General features: G+C 39.4%; 1 protein-coding gene across 6 annotated transcripts in view; it reads left to right on the forward strand.

Moving 5' to 3' along the window:
• Nucleotides 1-3,278: 3,278 nt before the first annotated feature.
• The window catches only part of CPEB4 (cytoplasmic polyadenylation element binding protein 4), a 75,133-nt gene continuing 63,041 nt past the window's right edge, over nucleotides 3,279-15,370 (forward strand). For 4 of the 6 annotated variants that reach the window (XM_053566601.1, XM_053566603.1, XM_053566604.1 and 1 more), the window contains exon 1: nucleotides 3,279-5,832. In XM_053566601.1, coding sequence (XP_053422576.1) covers nucleotides 4,708-5,832 — 1,125 coding nt within the window. In that variant the 5' untranslated portion in view covers nucleotides 3,279-4,707. Of the gene's footprint in view, nucleotides 5,833-6,723; nucleotides 6,863-15,370 lie in introns of those variants that run through there. The other 2 variants (XM_053566602.1, XM_053566606.1) reach the window with 2 other exon arrangements.

Genomic DNA, 15,370 nt, shown 5'->3' on the forward strand with positions numbered 1-15,370 from the left:
TCATGTTAATGATAATACCTCAGATGGGAAGGCAGGAGAAAAATAGTGTTTAAAATGCAGAGGGCTTCAACAGGTTTGCAAAATAACAAACACATGGAGAACAGCAACCCAGCAATTAGTTGTTAAAAAAAAATGGTGCTTTCTAAGTAAACATGCACACTAAGTAAGCATGGTGGAGATCAGAAGTGGGGTTTAAAAAAACTAGTTAGCCTTGACAGTGAGCTTTCAGTTACTCTTGAAGAAAAGGATATTCTAAAAGTAATTTCATCTTTCTCTCTTCCCCTGCCTTTGGATATTATTCTTATTTTTTAGTTTCATTGAAATACGTATTCTACTATTACATTAGAATGCTTATGCACACTGCCAGGTAAAGTAATGCCTGAGTATCAATCTCTTCAAGGACTGGACCACATACTTGCCCAGACTTGTCTTCTCACTACAGCTCGCTAACCAAAACCAACACCAAGGACATCATGTCCTTCAATTCAATTACCGAATGCTCCTGGGCTGCTAATGCTAAAAGAATCAACTGCTTAAAATATTTCTGCATGCAACAAGCACATGCTAGTGTAATTTTCAGTAGTATCTGATGGCTTTTTAAAAACATGGGTGTCTTGGATATTAATTGAAGCAGGGCTGCTGTATTGTACAACTCTAATGGGCAGCAATCACATACCAGTCTGTGGTGCCTTATGGAGCTGCAGAGTGCACAACCTGGCCAGCTTGGGTGGTGGTCTTGACCGCCAGACATTACACAGGCCCCTGGGGAGACTGGGTGTGGGCTGTCAGAAGAATGCTGACAAGGTATGCTTCAAGGGCAGTGGTGGATGACACTAGAGCTGGAGTGGGGCAGAGTTCACCCTGTGTGATTATGGGGTGAGATTTGTATTGCCTGCTAAACTTTTAAAGAGGCTGGTGAAAGAGATATTAATGTCCTTCTTCCTGGAAGGTTCTAGGTTCTGGGTGTGGTTGACCTCAAACCCCAGAAGGGGCTTGGCAGTAGCCAGCAGGGTACAAGCATTTCCTAGCCTCTAACATCTCTGAAGGAGTGTCAGCCCTCACTGCACTGGACAGGGAGGGAGCTTTTTTTTTCCCTTTTCTTTATTTGGTAACACCAACGTTAGGGCAGAGCTTGCTTTCCTTGCAACCCATAGCTTCCTGCTGAGCATGCTTCATGAGAAGGGCTCTCTTCTGCCAACAGAATGTTCAAGCCAGCAACTCATCTGCAACTATAGATCCCTTTGGAGATCCTAAATGGAGCTGCTGAATTGTTGTCATGGTTACCACGGGACAGCTTCTGAAGCCAGAATATTTTCGAGGAGGGCAGCCCTGGCTGGGTATCCTAGGTTTCTGACTAGGCAATTGAATCAAGAGAATCGATTTCCCCTTTATCTCCCGCTCTTCCAGTCCCTAAGCAGAAGCCTGACAGATGTCTCCAATGATCACCTTGTCAGACCAGCCCAAACCTATAGCCCACACTTGAGTTAGCTTGAAAAGCTCAGATGGCCCTGGCAGCACCTGATTATGGCCCGGAGTGTGTTTTATCTTTCCACAAACCAAGGCAGGTTCCTAGATTCCCTCCTGTATGCTTTTAGGCAAAAGACACTTGTGAACTAGTTCATTGTACTTACCATGTTAAAAAGGAACTTACATTTTTGAACAGCTCTTATCAGCCCAGAACTTCTCATGTATCTTATGTAATTTATAAATATACCAAAGGAGGAAGTATCATCTATATTTTACCTATGAGGAACCAAGGTATCTATGAGGGCTTATGTTCAAGGCTGCACACAGGATACAGCAGAACTGGGGTTCAAATTCAGAGCTATTAGGCTCCTAAGTTACTCTTTCCTCCAAGTCATGGCCATTTTAGCCCCTGAGAAGAATTAGTAGCTCCAAAACATCCTGAACAATCCACCGGGCACAGAACATCTATTTGTTCTTTCAATAAACATGTCGGTAGTCTGCTCTGTGCCAGACCCTCTGCTGGCCACTGGAGACATAAAGATAAATCAGACACAGCCTCTGCCCTCAAGAAACGAACCTGCTGACAACCAGCTGTAATTAAAAGACAGGATTCTACATTCACTGGAGAGAGGGTCAGTCAGGGAAACCACTCTGGAGGAAAGTTTTATTTTTTTTGCCTGTTTTTGTTCATTCATGTTTTGGAGATCCATTCACTGATGCTTGGTAGCTGCAATGTCCTCTCCTCAAAAAGCCCAGAGTCGAGCACTGGTCTGGGAGATATGATATATTCCAATATAGTGTGATAAACAAGACACAGGGCTGTGGACGCTTGAGAGAATTCAGAAAACACTATTGATAGCTTTTGAATTGATTCCTAAAAGTAAAAGGGGGCTTCCCGAAAGGAGAAGAGAGGAAAAGACATGTAAAAAGGCATTGAGAGTATGTTTAGAGGAAGATAAGATGTTAAGGTGTTATATTGCTCTTAAGGTATAGTAAGGCTGCAAAACCACCTCAAGGAGTTTGGCCTTCTATGAGCAGCCACAGAAGAGATTGGGGGAGGGAGCACTGACATAAGTCTTCAATTTTGGACTAGGATAGAACGAGATGGGGGGCTTTGCCCCCGACGCCTACAGCAGCTGCATCTCTATCTGGGAGATTGTTTCAGACACGAGTCTAAGACAGACTGGAGGAGTCGGGGTGCCGGTAGGAGAATGGAAGGTGAAGGGGAAGTCCCTCGCGCAGTCTACGTTCTCGACAAGGGCACACGTAGTTCTAGGCAGCGCTCAGGGGCTGGGACGACCCATCTTCGCTTCCAGATCCCTCTGGGGCGGAGCTCCGGCCAGAGCACGTGACGCCTGGGGCACCACCTTTACTGTGGGCAGTCTTCTCGCTCTTCCTCGGTTTCTTGGGTCGCCGCTTTGATCGCTAACATCTTGACTCAAAGCCTTAGCGCGCAAGGAATCTGTTCTCTTTGGCGCGTCCCCCATTGCTCCTCGTGCACAGTCCGTTTGGGGAAGATAAATACCGAAGGACTCCTTTGCCCATATAAAAGATGGCGACCTGCAGTGCTCAGTCTGGGTCGGGAAAGAGGGTTCCAGGTTCCAGGCTTCACTGAGCAAGCCGCAGACGGAAGGGGCGTCTCTCGAGGTAACTTTTCGACCTTCCTGGGAGGGGCTCTGAGCTCAGGGGGCGTGGTCGTGTTTGAGTTTTAACAGATGATTGGTCTTCTGGCAGGTGGGTGGGGTGTACATGCTACCCCACCCCTCCCTCTTCGAACCGGAAGTGTCTCTTGGTCTTTCCAGCTGGTTGTCATTTCACTCGGCTGGGTCCTGGGGAGAAGGACTCAGCCGCGGCTGCGGGACCCGGGCACCGGGAGGTGGTGGCGGCGGCGGCGGCGGCAGCGGCGACGGCGGCATTGGCGAGAGCAGAGAAGGAAGAGGAGGAGGAAGGAAAGAAAAAGAAGAGCCAGGTGGAGTCCACAACGACGACAGCGGGGACTACGAGACCGGGGTAAAGCGGCGGCGGCGGCGGCAACGACGGCCCAGCAACCGTGAGGAGAAACAAAAGCCTTCTAAATTATACTTTTAAAAAAACCTGGGGAAAAAGAGAGAGCTAGCCAAAGGGGGAGGCCCTTCTCCTTTAGAATAACTACGGTATTGGGGTTTTCCTTTTTTTCTCCTCTTTTTTTCACCCCCTGCGGAGAATCGAACTGAGAGAACCGAACAAACCGCCTCTGGGTCCCATGAGGGAAAAAAAACCCGGAGCCGCAGAGAGGGGAAGAGGCAGAAACCACAGGACCTTCCAGGTCGCCCCCTTGGTGTCCGCACCCCCGGGCGGTCAGGTCACCCTCGTCGAATCTCGCTAATCCCTCCTGATCGCGACCTCTCCCCACCCCCCAGGAGGGAGAAACGGGTGTTTCCAACCCCTTTCATGGGGGAGAGGAAGCCGGGGGGAGCCCAGGAACAGCGACCACAGCAAGATCTGCACCCGGAGCCTCAGGAGCAGCCCCAGAGGCCAAAATTGCACCCTGCGAAAGAGCAGAAACAGGACCAGGAACAGCAGAAACCTCCCTGCAATCATCTTTCCATTAGTCAAAGCTGATTTCCTCTCCCGCAACCAGGAATTAGAAATTCACCTCCCACCCCAGATAACCTAATATAATCTATATATATAAATATATAATATATAATGTTCTTAAATTATTCCTGATTTTTTTAACCAAACTGCCAAGAAAAGAACGTATTCTCCCCGTAGCCCTATTCTAATTTTTATGTGAGTGAATCTAAACTGCTGAGAAAGAACCATATGTGATTGTTAAATTATATATATATATATATTTTTACTCTGCGCAATGCTTATTCTTCTACATCCATAGATGCTTGAGAAGCTGTGTTTTTGTCATTCATGTACATTTTCCTTTGGAAAAAAGAAAGCGCCTATTTTACTAACCAAAGACTTGATTTTTACCCTCTTCATTTTTATTCCCTCCTAGAGATAAGCCCAATTGGATCCATGTCAGTGTTTTAAGAGATTTTTTTTTTAGCTGTTTTTTTTTTTCTTTTTTCTTGCAGAGACCAGAATTCCAGATCAGAACAATTTAGGGTGATAAGCTACAATCTTTGAGGTAGCTATAAATAAGACATTTCAAGCAAACAACTTAAATTTTGAGTAGAGAAAAAAAGGCGTTGAGACATCAGATTATTGTTTTTTATTGTGAGATTCTGATCCTAAAAATAATAAATGGGGGATTACGGGTTCGGAGTGCTAGTGCAAAGCAATACTGGGAATAAATCTGCTTTTCCAGTCAGATTCCATCCACATCTGCAGCCTCCTCACCATCACCAAAATGCCACCCCCAGCCCTGCTGCTTTTATAAATAATAACACAGCTGCCAATGGCAGCAGTGCTGGGTCAGCTTGGCTCTTTCCTGCTCCAGCTACCCATAACATTCAGGATGAAATCTTGGGGTCAGAAAAAGCGAAAAGTCAGCAACAGGAACAGCAAGACCCCTTAGAAAAGCAGCAGCTTTCTCCGTGTCCCGGTCAGGAAGCCGGAATACTGCCTGAAACAGAGAAGGCAAAAGCAGAAGAAAATCAAGGGGACAATTCTTCGGAAAACGGCAATGGGAAAGAGAAAATAAGAATCGAATCTCCAGTCTTGACAGGATTTGATTATCAAGAAGCCACAGGGCTAGGGACTTCGACCCAACCCTTGACATCTAGTGCATCGTCTCTTACTGGCTTCAGTAACTGGTCAGCAGCGATAGCACCTTCTTCCTCTACAATAATCAATGAAGATGCAAGTTTCTTTCACCAGGGAGGGGTCCCTGCCGCTTCGGCTAATAACGGTGCTCTGTTGTTTCAAAATTTTCCCCATCATGTCAGCCCTGGCTTTGGAGGCAGCTTCTCTCCTCAGATTGGGCCTCTCTCGCAGCACCACCCTCATCACCCTCATTTCCAGCATCATCACAGCCAGCATCAGCAGCAAAGGAGGTCTCCTGCCAGTCCCCATCCCCCACCGTTCACACATAGAAATGCTGCTTTTAACCAGCTGCCTCATTTGGCGAATAATCTTAACAAACCCCCCTCTCCATGGAGCAGCTACCAGAGTCCTTCTCCAACACCCTCTTCTTCCTGGAGCCCAGGAGGTGGTGGATATGGTGGCTGGGGAGGTTCCCAAGGCCGAGATCACCGCAGAGGGCTGAATGGTGGAATAACACCCCTGAACTCCATCTCGCCTTTGAAGAAAAATTTTGCAAGCAATCACATTCAGCTCCAGAAGTATGCTCGGCCCAGCTCTGCCTTTGCGCCTAAATCCTGGATGGAAGATAGCTTGAACAGGGCTGACAACATTTTTCCTTTTCCGGTAAGATTATGTTCCATTAATAGATTAAGATGAATAAGGAAATAGCATGGTGTAACATCTGTAACTAGAGAGTTTGACTTGTCCTTATTCACATCAGAGCACTTCTTAGATAAGAAATGTATTAATTACCAGAGCTTATTTTAGCTGGAGAGGAGTATAATTTGGAACAAAATATTTAGCTGTTCTTTTGCAATTTTCTAAATTATAGCCTTAATCTTGCCATAGATAATTATGAATATAGTACCAAGTATCTAGTGATGTCAGAATTATTAATACCTTTCTTGCCTGACAAGAGAATCAGGGTCAGTTTTTTTCAACTTATATAAGTATAAATTATATATATATATGTACATATATATGTTGGTATATTTATTTCATTGTGGAAACTAATGAATGTTTTCTGCCCATATGAAGTCATTTAATAACTAAAAAAAATTGCTTTTTGACACTCTGAAGTAGTGATTCAGGGAAAACCTCCTATTGAATTACAAATTTTTGTTGGTTACATTTTAAACCTCTTTGAACCTTGAAGTCTAAACAGTCTGAATTGATCAATTCAACAATTCCTCTTAAATCTTTTTGCAAATTTTCACCTACCTTATGTGAGTAAGGACTTCTAGTGAGAGAGAACTGCTCTAAATGACTTATTAATCCCCATTTATTTTTGAATACTATGAAACCGGTGATTTCAGAGTGACTCTGTGCCTTTCACCCATTTGTTTATTTTCCAGTGTTAACACTAGGAGGGTAGATAATTAAACTGTTCCTAAAAATAGAGCTAGGCAAAGATCACTTGTCTTTCTTGCTACCAGTACCTCCATATTCTGGCAAGAGTCATTGTTTGATGTTTTTGAATTAATGAGCAGCCAGTTTAGTTGATACAAGTAAGATAAAAGGAATTTCATAGTGAGCTGAACATAAGATGCCTCAATTTATATACTTGGGGATATGGTCATTTATATGGGTTTGAGAAATTTATTAGGGGGTAACAAGCTAACATTGAATCCAGTCCTCACAGCAACCCCACAAGGTAAGTGCTATTATCCTCATGTTACAGATGAGGAAACTGAGTATCAGAAAGAAATAACTTGCCCCAAAGCATGTAACTGGTAAGAGCACAAATTCTAGGTTAAAAAAATTTGCAAATGTGTAGACATACATGTGTGCATATATAAATGTGCTACAGCTAGAGGGTTTGAGAAATCTTTCTGTGAGGGCTAACAGATTACAAAATAGTTGCAGTGTACCTAAATATGATGTTGGCACAAGCAGAATTATCTTTTTCAATTAGTAATGTGTTGAAGGAGAGGTGTTTTTGTCATGAGAACCTTATGATATTCCAAGGAGTTAAATCTCTATACCTTCCTTAAGGATTCAGGTGCAGTGTAGCTTAAAATGTTGGGTTATATTTAGCTTTAGATTTTTAAAAATGATTTTTTGGCCTATAGAAAAGCTGTTGGGATTTGATTTTAGAGTTTTTTTTTTTTTTTTACTCAGTCTATGGAGCAATTGGTGCTTTGGTGGTCAGATAAAATGCTATTTAAGACATTGACAAACTCAAGTCTATTTTTAAAAAATTGTTTTTAATATTCTTTTGAAAATAAATTTAAAGAAAATTTAATGCAATAACTTTTATGAATTATTTCTATATTGCTTATTTTAGAAATCCAAGATGGCATTTTATACATTTGAACTGAATTAAGATTTAGCTCAGAACTGAATATACTTTCCTGTCTTATTTTGCCATTATATTCTGACAGAATGAATTTGTGTGACCTCATGGTCTGTTTCCCATTCTCACCTTGCTATCTTTTAAAAAAGTTTTACTTTGGAAAAAGTGAAAAGTCCAGAAAATGAATAAAATATGCACATATGCATGTTAATATTTTCTCCTATTGGACTAATAGAATGTGTTTAATGTGTGGTATCTTTTTGATCAGTTTCTTTGGCGATTAAGCTGATTTATGAAATGATAGACTAAGATAATACTAAAAGATATAGTTAGAAAGTATCTGTTCACTTAAAATTGTTATCTATTATGGATGCAGAAAGGGTGGATCAGTGTGCCTGGCTCAAGTGTGGATTAGAAAGCCAATTGCTGATTTCTGCATCCCATCCTCACCATTTGTAGGAGTGTGTGGATGTGTTTGTGTGGGGAGAGAGAGAAAAAGTGAGAAAGAGAGAGCACAAGCCGAAGGAGAGAGAGCTGCAATGGGGTGATTTGAAAGTCACAAGAGAAGTAAGTGATTTCAAAAAACCTCTATGTTAAGAAACTACTACTACTACTTTTTGGGTTTTGAAAAGAATCATAAGAAGTAAACTGACCATTGTAATTCTAACTTAATGCAGTTCTCTTTGTGTGTGTTTAAAGCAATAATTCTTTGGAATTGTAGTTTTTTGGCAAAAATTTCCCTTTTGAGTTGATAGGAATAACTTGGTTAAATTTGATATGAAAAAAAAAAATGGAAGGAACGTTTATTTGACTGGAAGCCGGAAGCTAGGTTGTGGTAATGGCTCTATCAGAATCAGCATTTTGGGGGGGCTCAGTTTCTTCATAAAATATGGGGCGTGATCTAGGTGATCACTGAGGCTCTTTACAATTCTAAAGCAGCATACTGTGAAATTTAGCTAAACTGTTAACAGCTACAATCTACATTCTTCTTTCTACACACTCCTGTCGTATTTAAATTTATAACTTAAGCACTATTTTAGGAAAGAAATTTTATAAATATTAGCAATTTAATTTCAATTGCCATTAAAAAGAATTCCTGAGGTATCATAAAGAGATCTTGAAATGCACCACATGGTATTGTTATATTAAAAGAAAATAATTTACCCAAAGTATAACTTGTACTGGGCAACATTTATTTTAATTTGATATGAACCACAATGATTTTTACTTTTGTTTACTACAGGTTTGGATACGTAGAGTTAATTAAAATTAATGATAACATTTAAAATTAGGTTTTGGGTCCAATCTCAACATTCTCTCCTTCCCTTTTATTCATATTTATCCACCATGAGTAGAGTTTCAAATAATTTAGAAGTTCTGTAAGTTGACCACCCAAGGGCCTGTAACAGACTGGTCAACATGCGGGGGGGTTGTCAACATAAGGAACTAGGCCTACTGTACTCATGTGCACATGTGGGGTCTCTCCAATCTGAAAATGAGGTTGACTTCAGGAGGTGGTCAACTGTGGAGGTTCTACCGTATGTCAGTAATCCCTCAGCAACTGATACGGGAACACATTTTATTTTGGGAATTTTTTTGTATTAAAATTTGTTTCTAAGTTGTTTTTGCTTAGCTTAAGATTTCATAACATGAATTCTCATGACTGCTTGAAATCCTGAACAACTGAACTAAGAGGCATTTAAATCAGCTTATGTGCTTACTGTGTTGTGTTTTATATATATTAACTCATTTAATTCATTCAGTAGTTCTATGAGGTAGAAATTATTATTCATACACAAGATTCAGCTCTTAACTGTTATACTACAGTGCATCTTCACATGATCATAATATGGGGTTGTGGGGAAGAGAAATTCCTTCTAGAACCATGTAAGATGACAGGCAAAGTTTTACAGCGATACATGATGATCAAAAGCTGATTGTAGTTAGAGATTTGGAAGTAGAAAATAATAGAATGTACTTGTTTATAAACTTCAAATGTTAAACTTAAATAATGCTCGTCAATACTTTTGTTTTAATTTTGAGTACATGCTATATACCAGGTACTGATTTAGACACTTTCACGTAGGTTATTTGACTCCTAGGGTTTCCCAGGATTTCTCAACCCTGTTACATTTGGTTTTATTGCCCAGATTTCAAAATGAAAATACAAGGCCCATGTTCATGTGACTGTAGGCATGATTTGACCCTTACATTAAGGAAAAAAGAAATCCTACCTGTCCTGCCAAACAGATCTTGGAATTCTGATGTCTAAACCAAATACTGTATTTGGACACCTGCCAATAATTATATTTAAATATAACATTTCTTTGGAGGGCTGCCTAGATCTTTGGTTGTTAAAGGAGAGTAAAGAAGAATTGCCTAGTATGTAGGCTGACGCCCTCTTAACTACAGCTCAATTGTGTTCTCATCTTCATTAGGTTAAAAAAAAAAAAAAAAAAGACAATCTGTATGTATGTTACAAAGATTATCCTAAAACTTAATAGGGAAACAGTTTAAGAATTTCCTGGAGTCCATATGCTCTTACTTTAGACATGAGCACCTCTGATGTGTTAAATTATCTTAATTAGGAAAATAATCCATGTCACTTTAATAACTCTCCTAGTTTTGTCTGTGCATGGATCCTTTAAATTATATACTGCTTCTTATATTTGTAAATGAAAAGTTGCTGCACTGTTAAGAGTTCTGAAAGTCATGGTGAATTATTAAAATTGTCTAACATACAACTTGATTACGTTTTCTTGTTTCTTAATACAAATACATAGTTCTAAGAGGGATATCTGTGTAGGAAACATTTTTCTTTGACTTAGAAGGGAAGAGACTAATTTTTTTATATTTGAAGTGTGAGTTGGATGGTTTTAGCTCTAGGAGAATTGAGATACTGAACAAAAGCCTACCAGCTATAAATTTCCCACTCTTTGCAGGAGGCCTCTTAACTAGATTTAATTGCTTTCCTGATGGAATAGAAACTAATTCTGGGGCAGAGTTTTTTGATTTTTGTTGTTGTTACAGTCTTCAGAGAAGCCATGCAATATGATCAGCACATTGCTCCAACATATTTCAGGAAAAACCTGTTTACTGCAAGCCTAGTGAATGTGGTTGTTGCTAGTCACAACTAGAAAGATGCTACTTAGTCCATGAGTTTAAGCTTTTGAGAACTTGCTGGTATCATCAGTTCATGAGAAAGAGATGGGAAAATTAGTCTTAAAATTAACATATGCCTGGTTTGAATTTTACAGTCTAAATTTATTTTCCTTGTGACTTTTCTTTGTCTTACTGGAAGGAAAATAAGCTTGAAGGTTCATTGTCACATATTTCAGCACTGTATTGTACCTATCTCATCACAGATAAGAAATATGAATAAAGTGTTTCTCTTTAAGGCAGAGAGCCTAGAAAGTGAGCATTCATTTTAATTTTTTGTGACAAAACTAATTTTATTTTGTTTAATTGTTCAAAGGTGTTTTGCAGAAATTAAAAATACGTTTTTACCAAAATAAATTTAAAGTAATATATATATTTTTTAATTCAGATTTAGTGTAAATTCTCATCACATTTTTTATTATCGAAACAGAATGAGTTCCATGTTCAAGTTTTCAGAAAATACTTGGTGAATAGAAAGATAAAGGTGTAGATCTTATTTATTTATTTATTTTTAATTTATTTTTTGTAGAGACAGAGTCTCACTTTACTGCCCTCAGTAGAGTGCCGTGGCATCACACGGCTCACAGCAACCTCCAGCTCTTGGGCTTATGTGATTCTCTTGCCTCAGCCTCCCGAGCAGCTGGGACTACAGGCGCCCGCCACAACTCCCAGCTATTTTTTTTGTTGCAGTTCGGCCGGGGCTGGGTTTGAACCCACCACCCTCAGTATATGGGGCCGGCGCCCTACTCACTGAGCCACAGGCGCATTCTAAAGGTGAAACATAAATAATTATTGAGAAAGATTATTTTGTGAGTCCAAAAAATATAGTAAAGCAGAGGCTGTGGATCCAGACAGATTTAAGTTTGAATATAATTATTTAATATGGAGAGCTATTTTTAAAATCTATAAATAAAATGAATGTAATTTCTTTTTTTAGACAAAAGTTTGACTCTAAACTTAATTAGCAATGTGACCTTGAGTAAATCCTTTAAATTTGGAAGGCCATCTCTGTTAATAGTAACCTAACAATGAAAGGTAATTATGAGGTACCTTATGTAGGTGGCCATATTAGGCTGCTTAAAATTTAAAATATGGCTCTGTAATATTGAATAGAGTCATGAAATTAAAGTAATTACAAATATAGCTTGGGTTCTTATGAAAGTTTATTTTTTATTTTTGAGACAAGGTCTCAAGCTGTCACCTAAGGTAGAGTACCATGGCATCACAGCTCACAGCAATCTCAAATTCTTGGGCTTAAGTGATCTCTTGCCTCAGCCTCCCAAATAGCTGGGACTACAGGCGCCCGCCACAACACCTGGCTATTTTTTGTTGTTGTTGCAGTTGTCATTGTTGTTTTAGCAGGCCCAGGCCTGCTTCAAACCTGCCAGCCTCAGTGTATGTGGCCGGTGCCCTACCCACTGAGCTACGGGTGCCTCCATCTTGTGAAAGATTTTGAAAAGTGTTAGTACTCCTTTTGAACGAACTATAGATGCAACCCAAGACAGATAAAAGATTTAGAAGAATTATCAATTTTCTTGAAGGGAAGTCTTACAATTGTATCTTAAGTTTTCATTAGCATTGGCAGTCTGTATCTTTTAGTATTTTGAAAGATTTTGTCTATAGTTTTATTAAGAGCTTTAGAACATTTAATAGCTTTTACACACATTAAAGGAGATGACATTTGAATGGAAAATTCGTGATTCTTTTTTTTTTGTAAGAGATAGGAAAGGCTACCATATATTTGAATTGAGTATGCTTCGGCTTTTATCATGGAATCTTGTTCTTTTTTTCTAATTAATTTCATTAGCACATATTTTTTTGAGCACCTGCTGTGTTAGGGGCTATAAGACTCTCATAATTTGAGAATGTATTTCTGACCTGTGCTAATCTTTGAGTGACGCGGAACGTGCATTTTTTCCTATTATACATTATACATAAACAAATTATCAGCTAGCTTAATAGTTTCATTTATTTATTTATTTTTTTTTGGAGACAGAGTCTCCCTGTGTCACCCTTGGTAGAGTGCTGTGGCGTCACAGCTCACAGCAACCTCAAACTCTTGAGTTTAAGCAATTCTCTTGCCTCAGCCTCCCAAGTAGCTGGGACTACAGGCACCCGCCACAACGCCCTGGCTATCTTTTGGTTGTAGCTGTCATTGTTGTTTGGCAGGCCTGGGCTGGATACGAACCCGCCAATTCCAGTGTGTGTGGCTGGCGCCCTAGCTGCTGAGCTACAGGCACCAAGCATAATTTCATTTCATTTTAATTGATAAGCTGTTTAAGACAGACAAACAAATTTAACTTTAGATATGACACAAACATTGTATAAATGGCATTCCACATATTTTATTAATTTAGCCATTAATGTATTTATAAAAATACTTGCATTTGGAAACTTTAAATTATTTGGAAATTATTTATAGTTTTCCAAACTATTTAGAAATTTATAAATATATGCTTGCATTAGCTGCCTTGGACAATTGCACATAATAGTGCTTCTTTTTTGTGCTCCGACAAAATGGTACCACCAAAGGCAAACTTTATGAATAGCAGAATTCAGTTCCCATTATCTGTTTAAACAAAAGCTCCATTGGGTACTTACAGGTGCCGTCTCATGTTTACAAACTGAATTATTAAAGTTTAAAGCCTTAAGCTCTATATATTGCATGGTATTTAGGTTGGGAAATTTCTACTTGCTGAATATTTATCATTTTTAATAGAACTAAGCTATAGTTTACATTTGAAATACAACATTTTAAATAGCAGTTCTAGATATTCTTGAGTAATGCATCTTTACTAGATGATGTATTAGTAAAATAGTTGCTGTCATTTTACTGTCTATAAGAGCTTAAAAAAAAAAAACAAACCAAAAACTCAATATAAGAACATTACTCAGAATGTTTTTATACTCAGAAAAATATCATTGCTCTGAAAGATATCCTAATTAGGGTAATGGAAGTCAGATCTGGGTTCCAGATAGGGCTTTGCCACTGACTGGCTATGTGACCAAGGGGCAAGCTACTCTACCTTCTGTATCCTTCATTTTTCTTTTTTCTTTCATGGGGTGTTTTTGTGGATAAAGTATGTCTAATATTTGATTTCCGGAAGAGTCTGTTGTGTAGGAGAGCAAGTCATCAAACAGAGATATTAATTCAATCTTATTTAAAGAATAGTATAATTTTTTCTTTTATCCCTTTGTTCATGAAAAAAAGAATAGCATAATTTCTTAAAAGATGAAAAGAAATACATAAAGGGTGTGTGATAAATTGAACTTAATTTTAAATAAATGAACTACCATTTAAGAAAAAAATCACTATTCTTAAATATGGTGCCTATGTGTCTAGACAAATGACCAACTGGTGATTTTTCTCCCCATATCTTTTTTATTACAGAAAAATTTAAACATAATCCATGAGATGAAATAGTCTCATGAGTTCCCATGTACATGTCACCTGGCTCCAACAGTTACAACCTCCTAGGCAGTCCTGTACTCTTAATCATCTCTTTCCACTTCATATTATTTTGAAGCAATATGGTTCAGTATGTGTCTCTAAAAGATAAGAAATCCTTTTCATAAAATTTAATTTTTTTTTTTTTTTTTTTAAATGAGACAGAGTCTTGCTGGGTTCCTCAGGCTAGAATGCAGTGGCTTTGGCCTAGCTCACAGCAACCTCAAACTCCTGAGCTTAAGGGCTGCTCCTGCCTCAGCCTCCTGAGTAGCTGTGACTACAGGCACCTGCCACCACACCCATCTAATTTGTCTATTTTTAGTGGAGATGGAGTCTAGTTTTGTTCAGAACTCCTGGCCTCAAGCAATCCTCCTGCCTTGGCCTCCCAGAGTGCTAAGATTACAGACATGAGCCAAGACTCCTGGCATCAAGTTGCTTTTTGTTTTTTGATTTTTTTTCTTTTTTTTTTGAGAAAGAGTCTCATTTTGTCACCCCTGGTAGAGTGCCATGGTGTTATAGCTCATAGCAACCTCAAACTCTTGGGCTCAAGTGATTCTCTTGCCTTATCTTCCCAAGTAGCTGGGACTATAGGCATCCACCACAATGCCTCGCTATTTGTAGAGACGAGGTCTTGCTCTGGCTCAGACTGGTCTTGAACCTGTGAGCTCAGGCAATCCACCCGTCTTAGCCTCTCAAGTGCTGGGATTACAGGCGTGAGCCGCCACACCTCTTTGACTTTGGCTTCTGACACTTCTCTGCATTCAGCCCCTGTGTATACAATGAAGGATTTCATACCTTGCAGGTATCAACAGAGTAAGAATTGCAGGCCACGGTAAGACTAATTTAAGTTGACCACTTTTGTTAAGCTTTTGCTCTGGAGTCAGACACTACCACTTACTATGTGACTTTGTAGGCAATTAGTTAAGTTCTCATAGCTCATTTGCCTAAAATGAAGTAATAAATAACAGTACTAACTTTACATGACAGTTGTGAGGAAATAAGGTGTGTAATTGGTAATATAATTCATGGAAGATGCACAACACAGAGCCAGGAGGAACATATTACCCACTTTCTATATTGGTGGTGGTGGATTTATAGCATGTTACACATACACTACCATCTGTGGATATGGAGATTAGTGATGCTCATAGTCCATTGGGTGAATTGTTATATCAGAGTTTATCAATACCACGTGGGGTGTCAGAGTGCTGGGGGGTGCAAGGAAAAGGAGCGTGTTGCCTGCACAGGGATGTGAGGGT

The sequence above is a fragment of the Nycticebus coucang genome, chromosome 17, assembly GCF_027406575.1.
Source record: "Nycticebus coucang isolate mNycCou1 chromosome 17, mNycCou1.pri, whole genome shotgun sequence".
Lineage (NCBI taxonomy): Eukaryota > Metazoa > Chordata > Mammalia > Primates > Lorisidae > Nycticebus > Nycticebus coucang.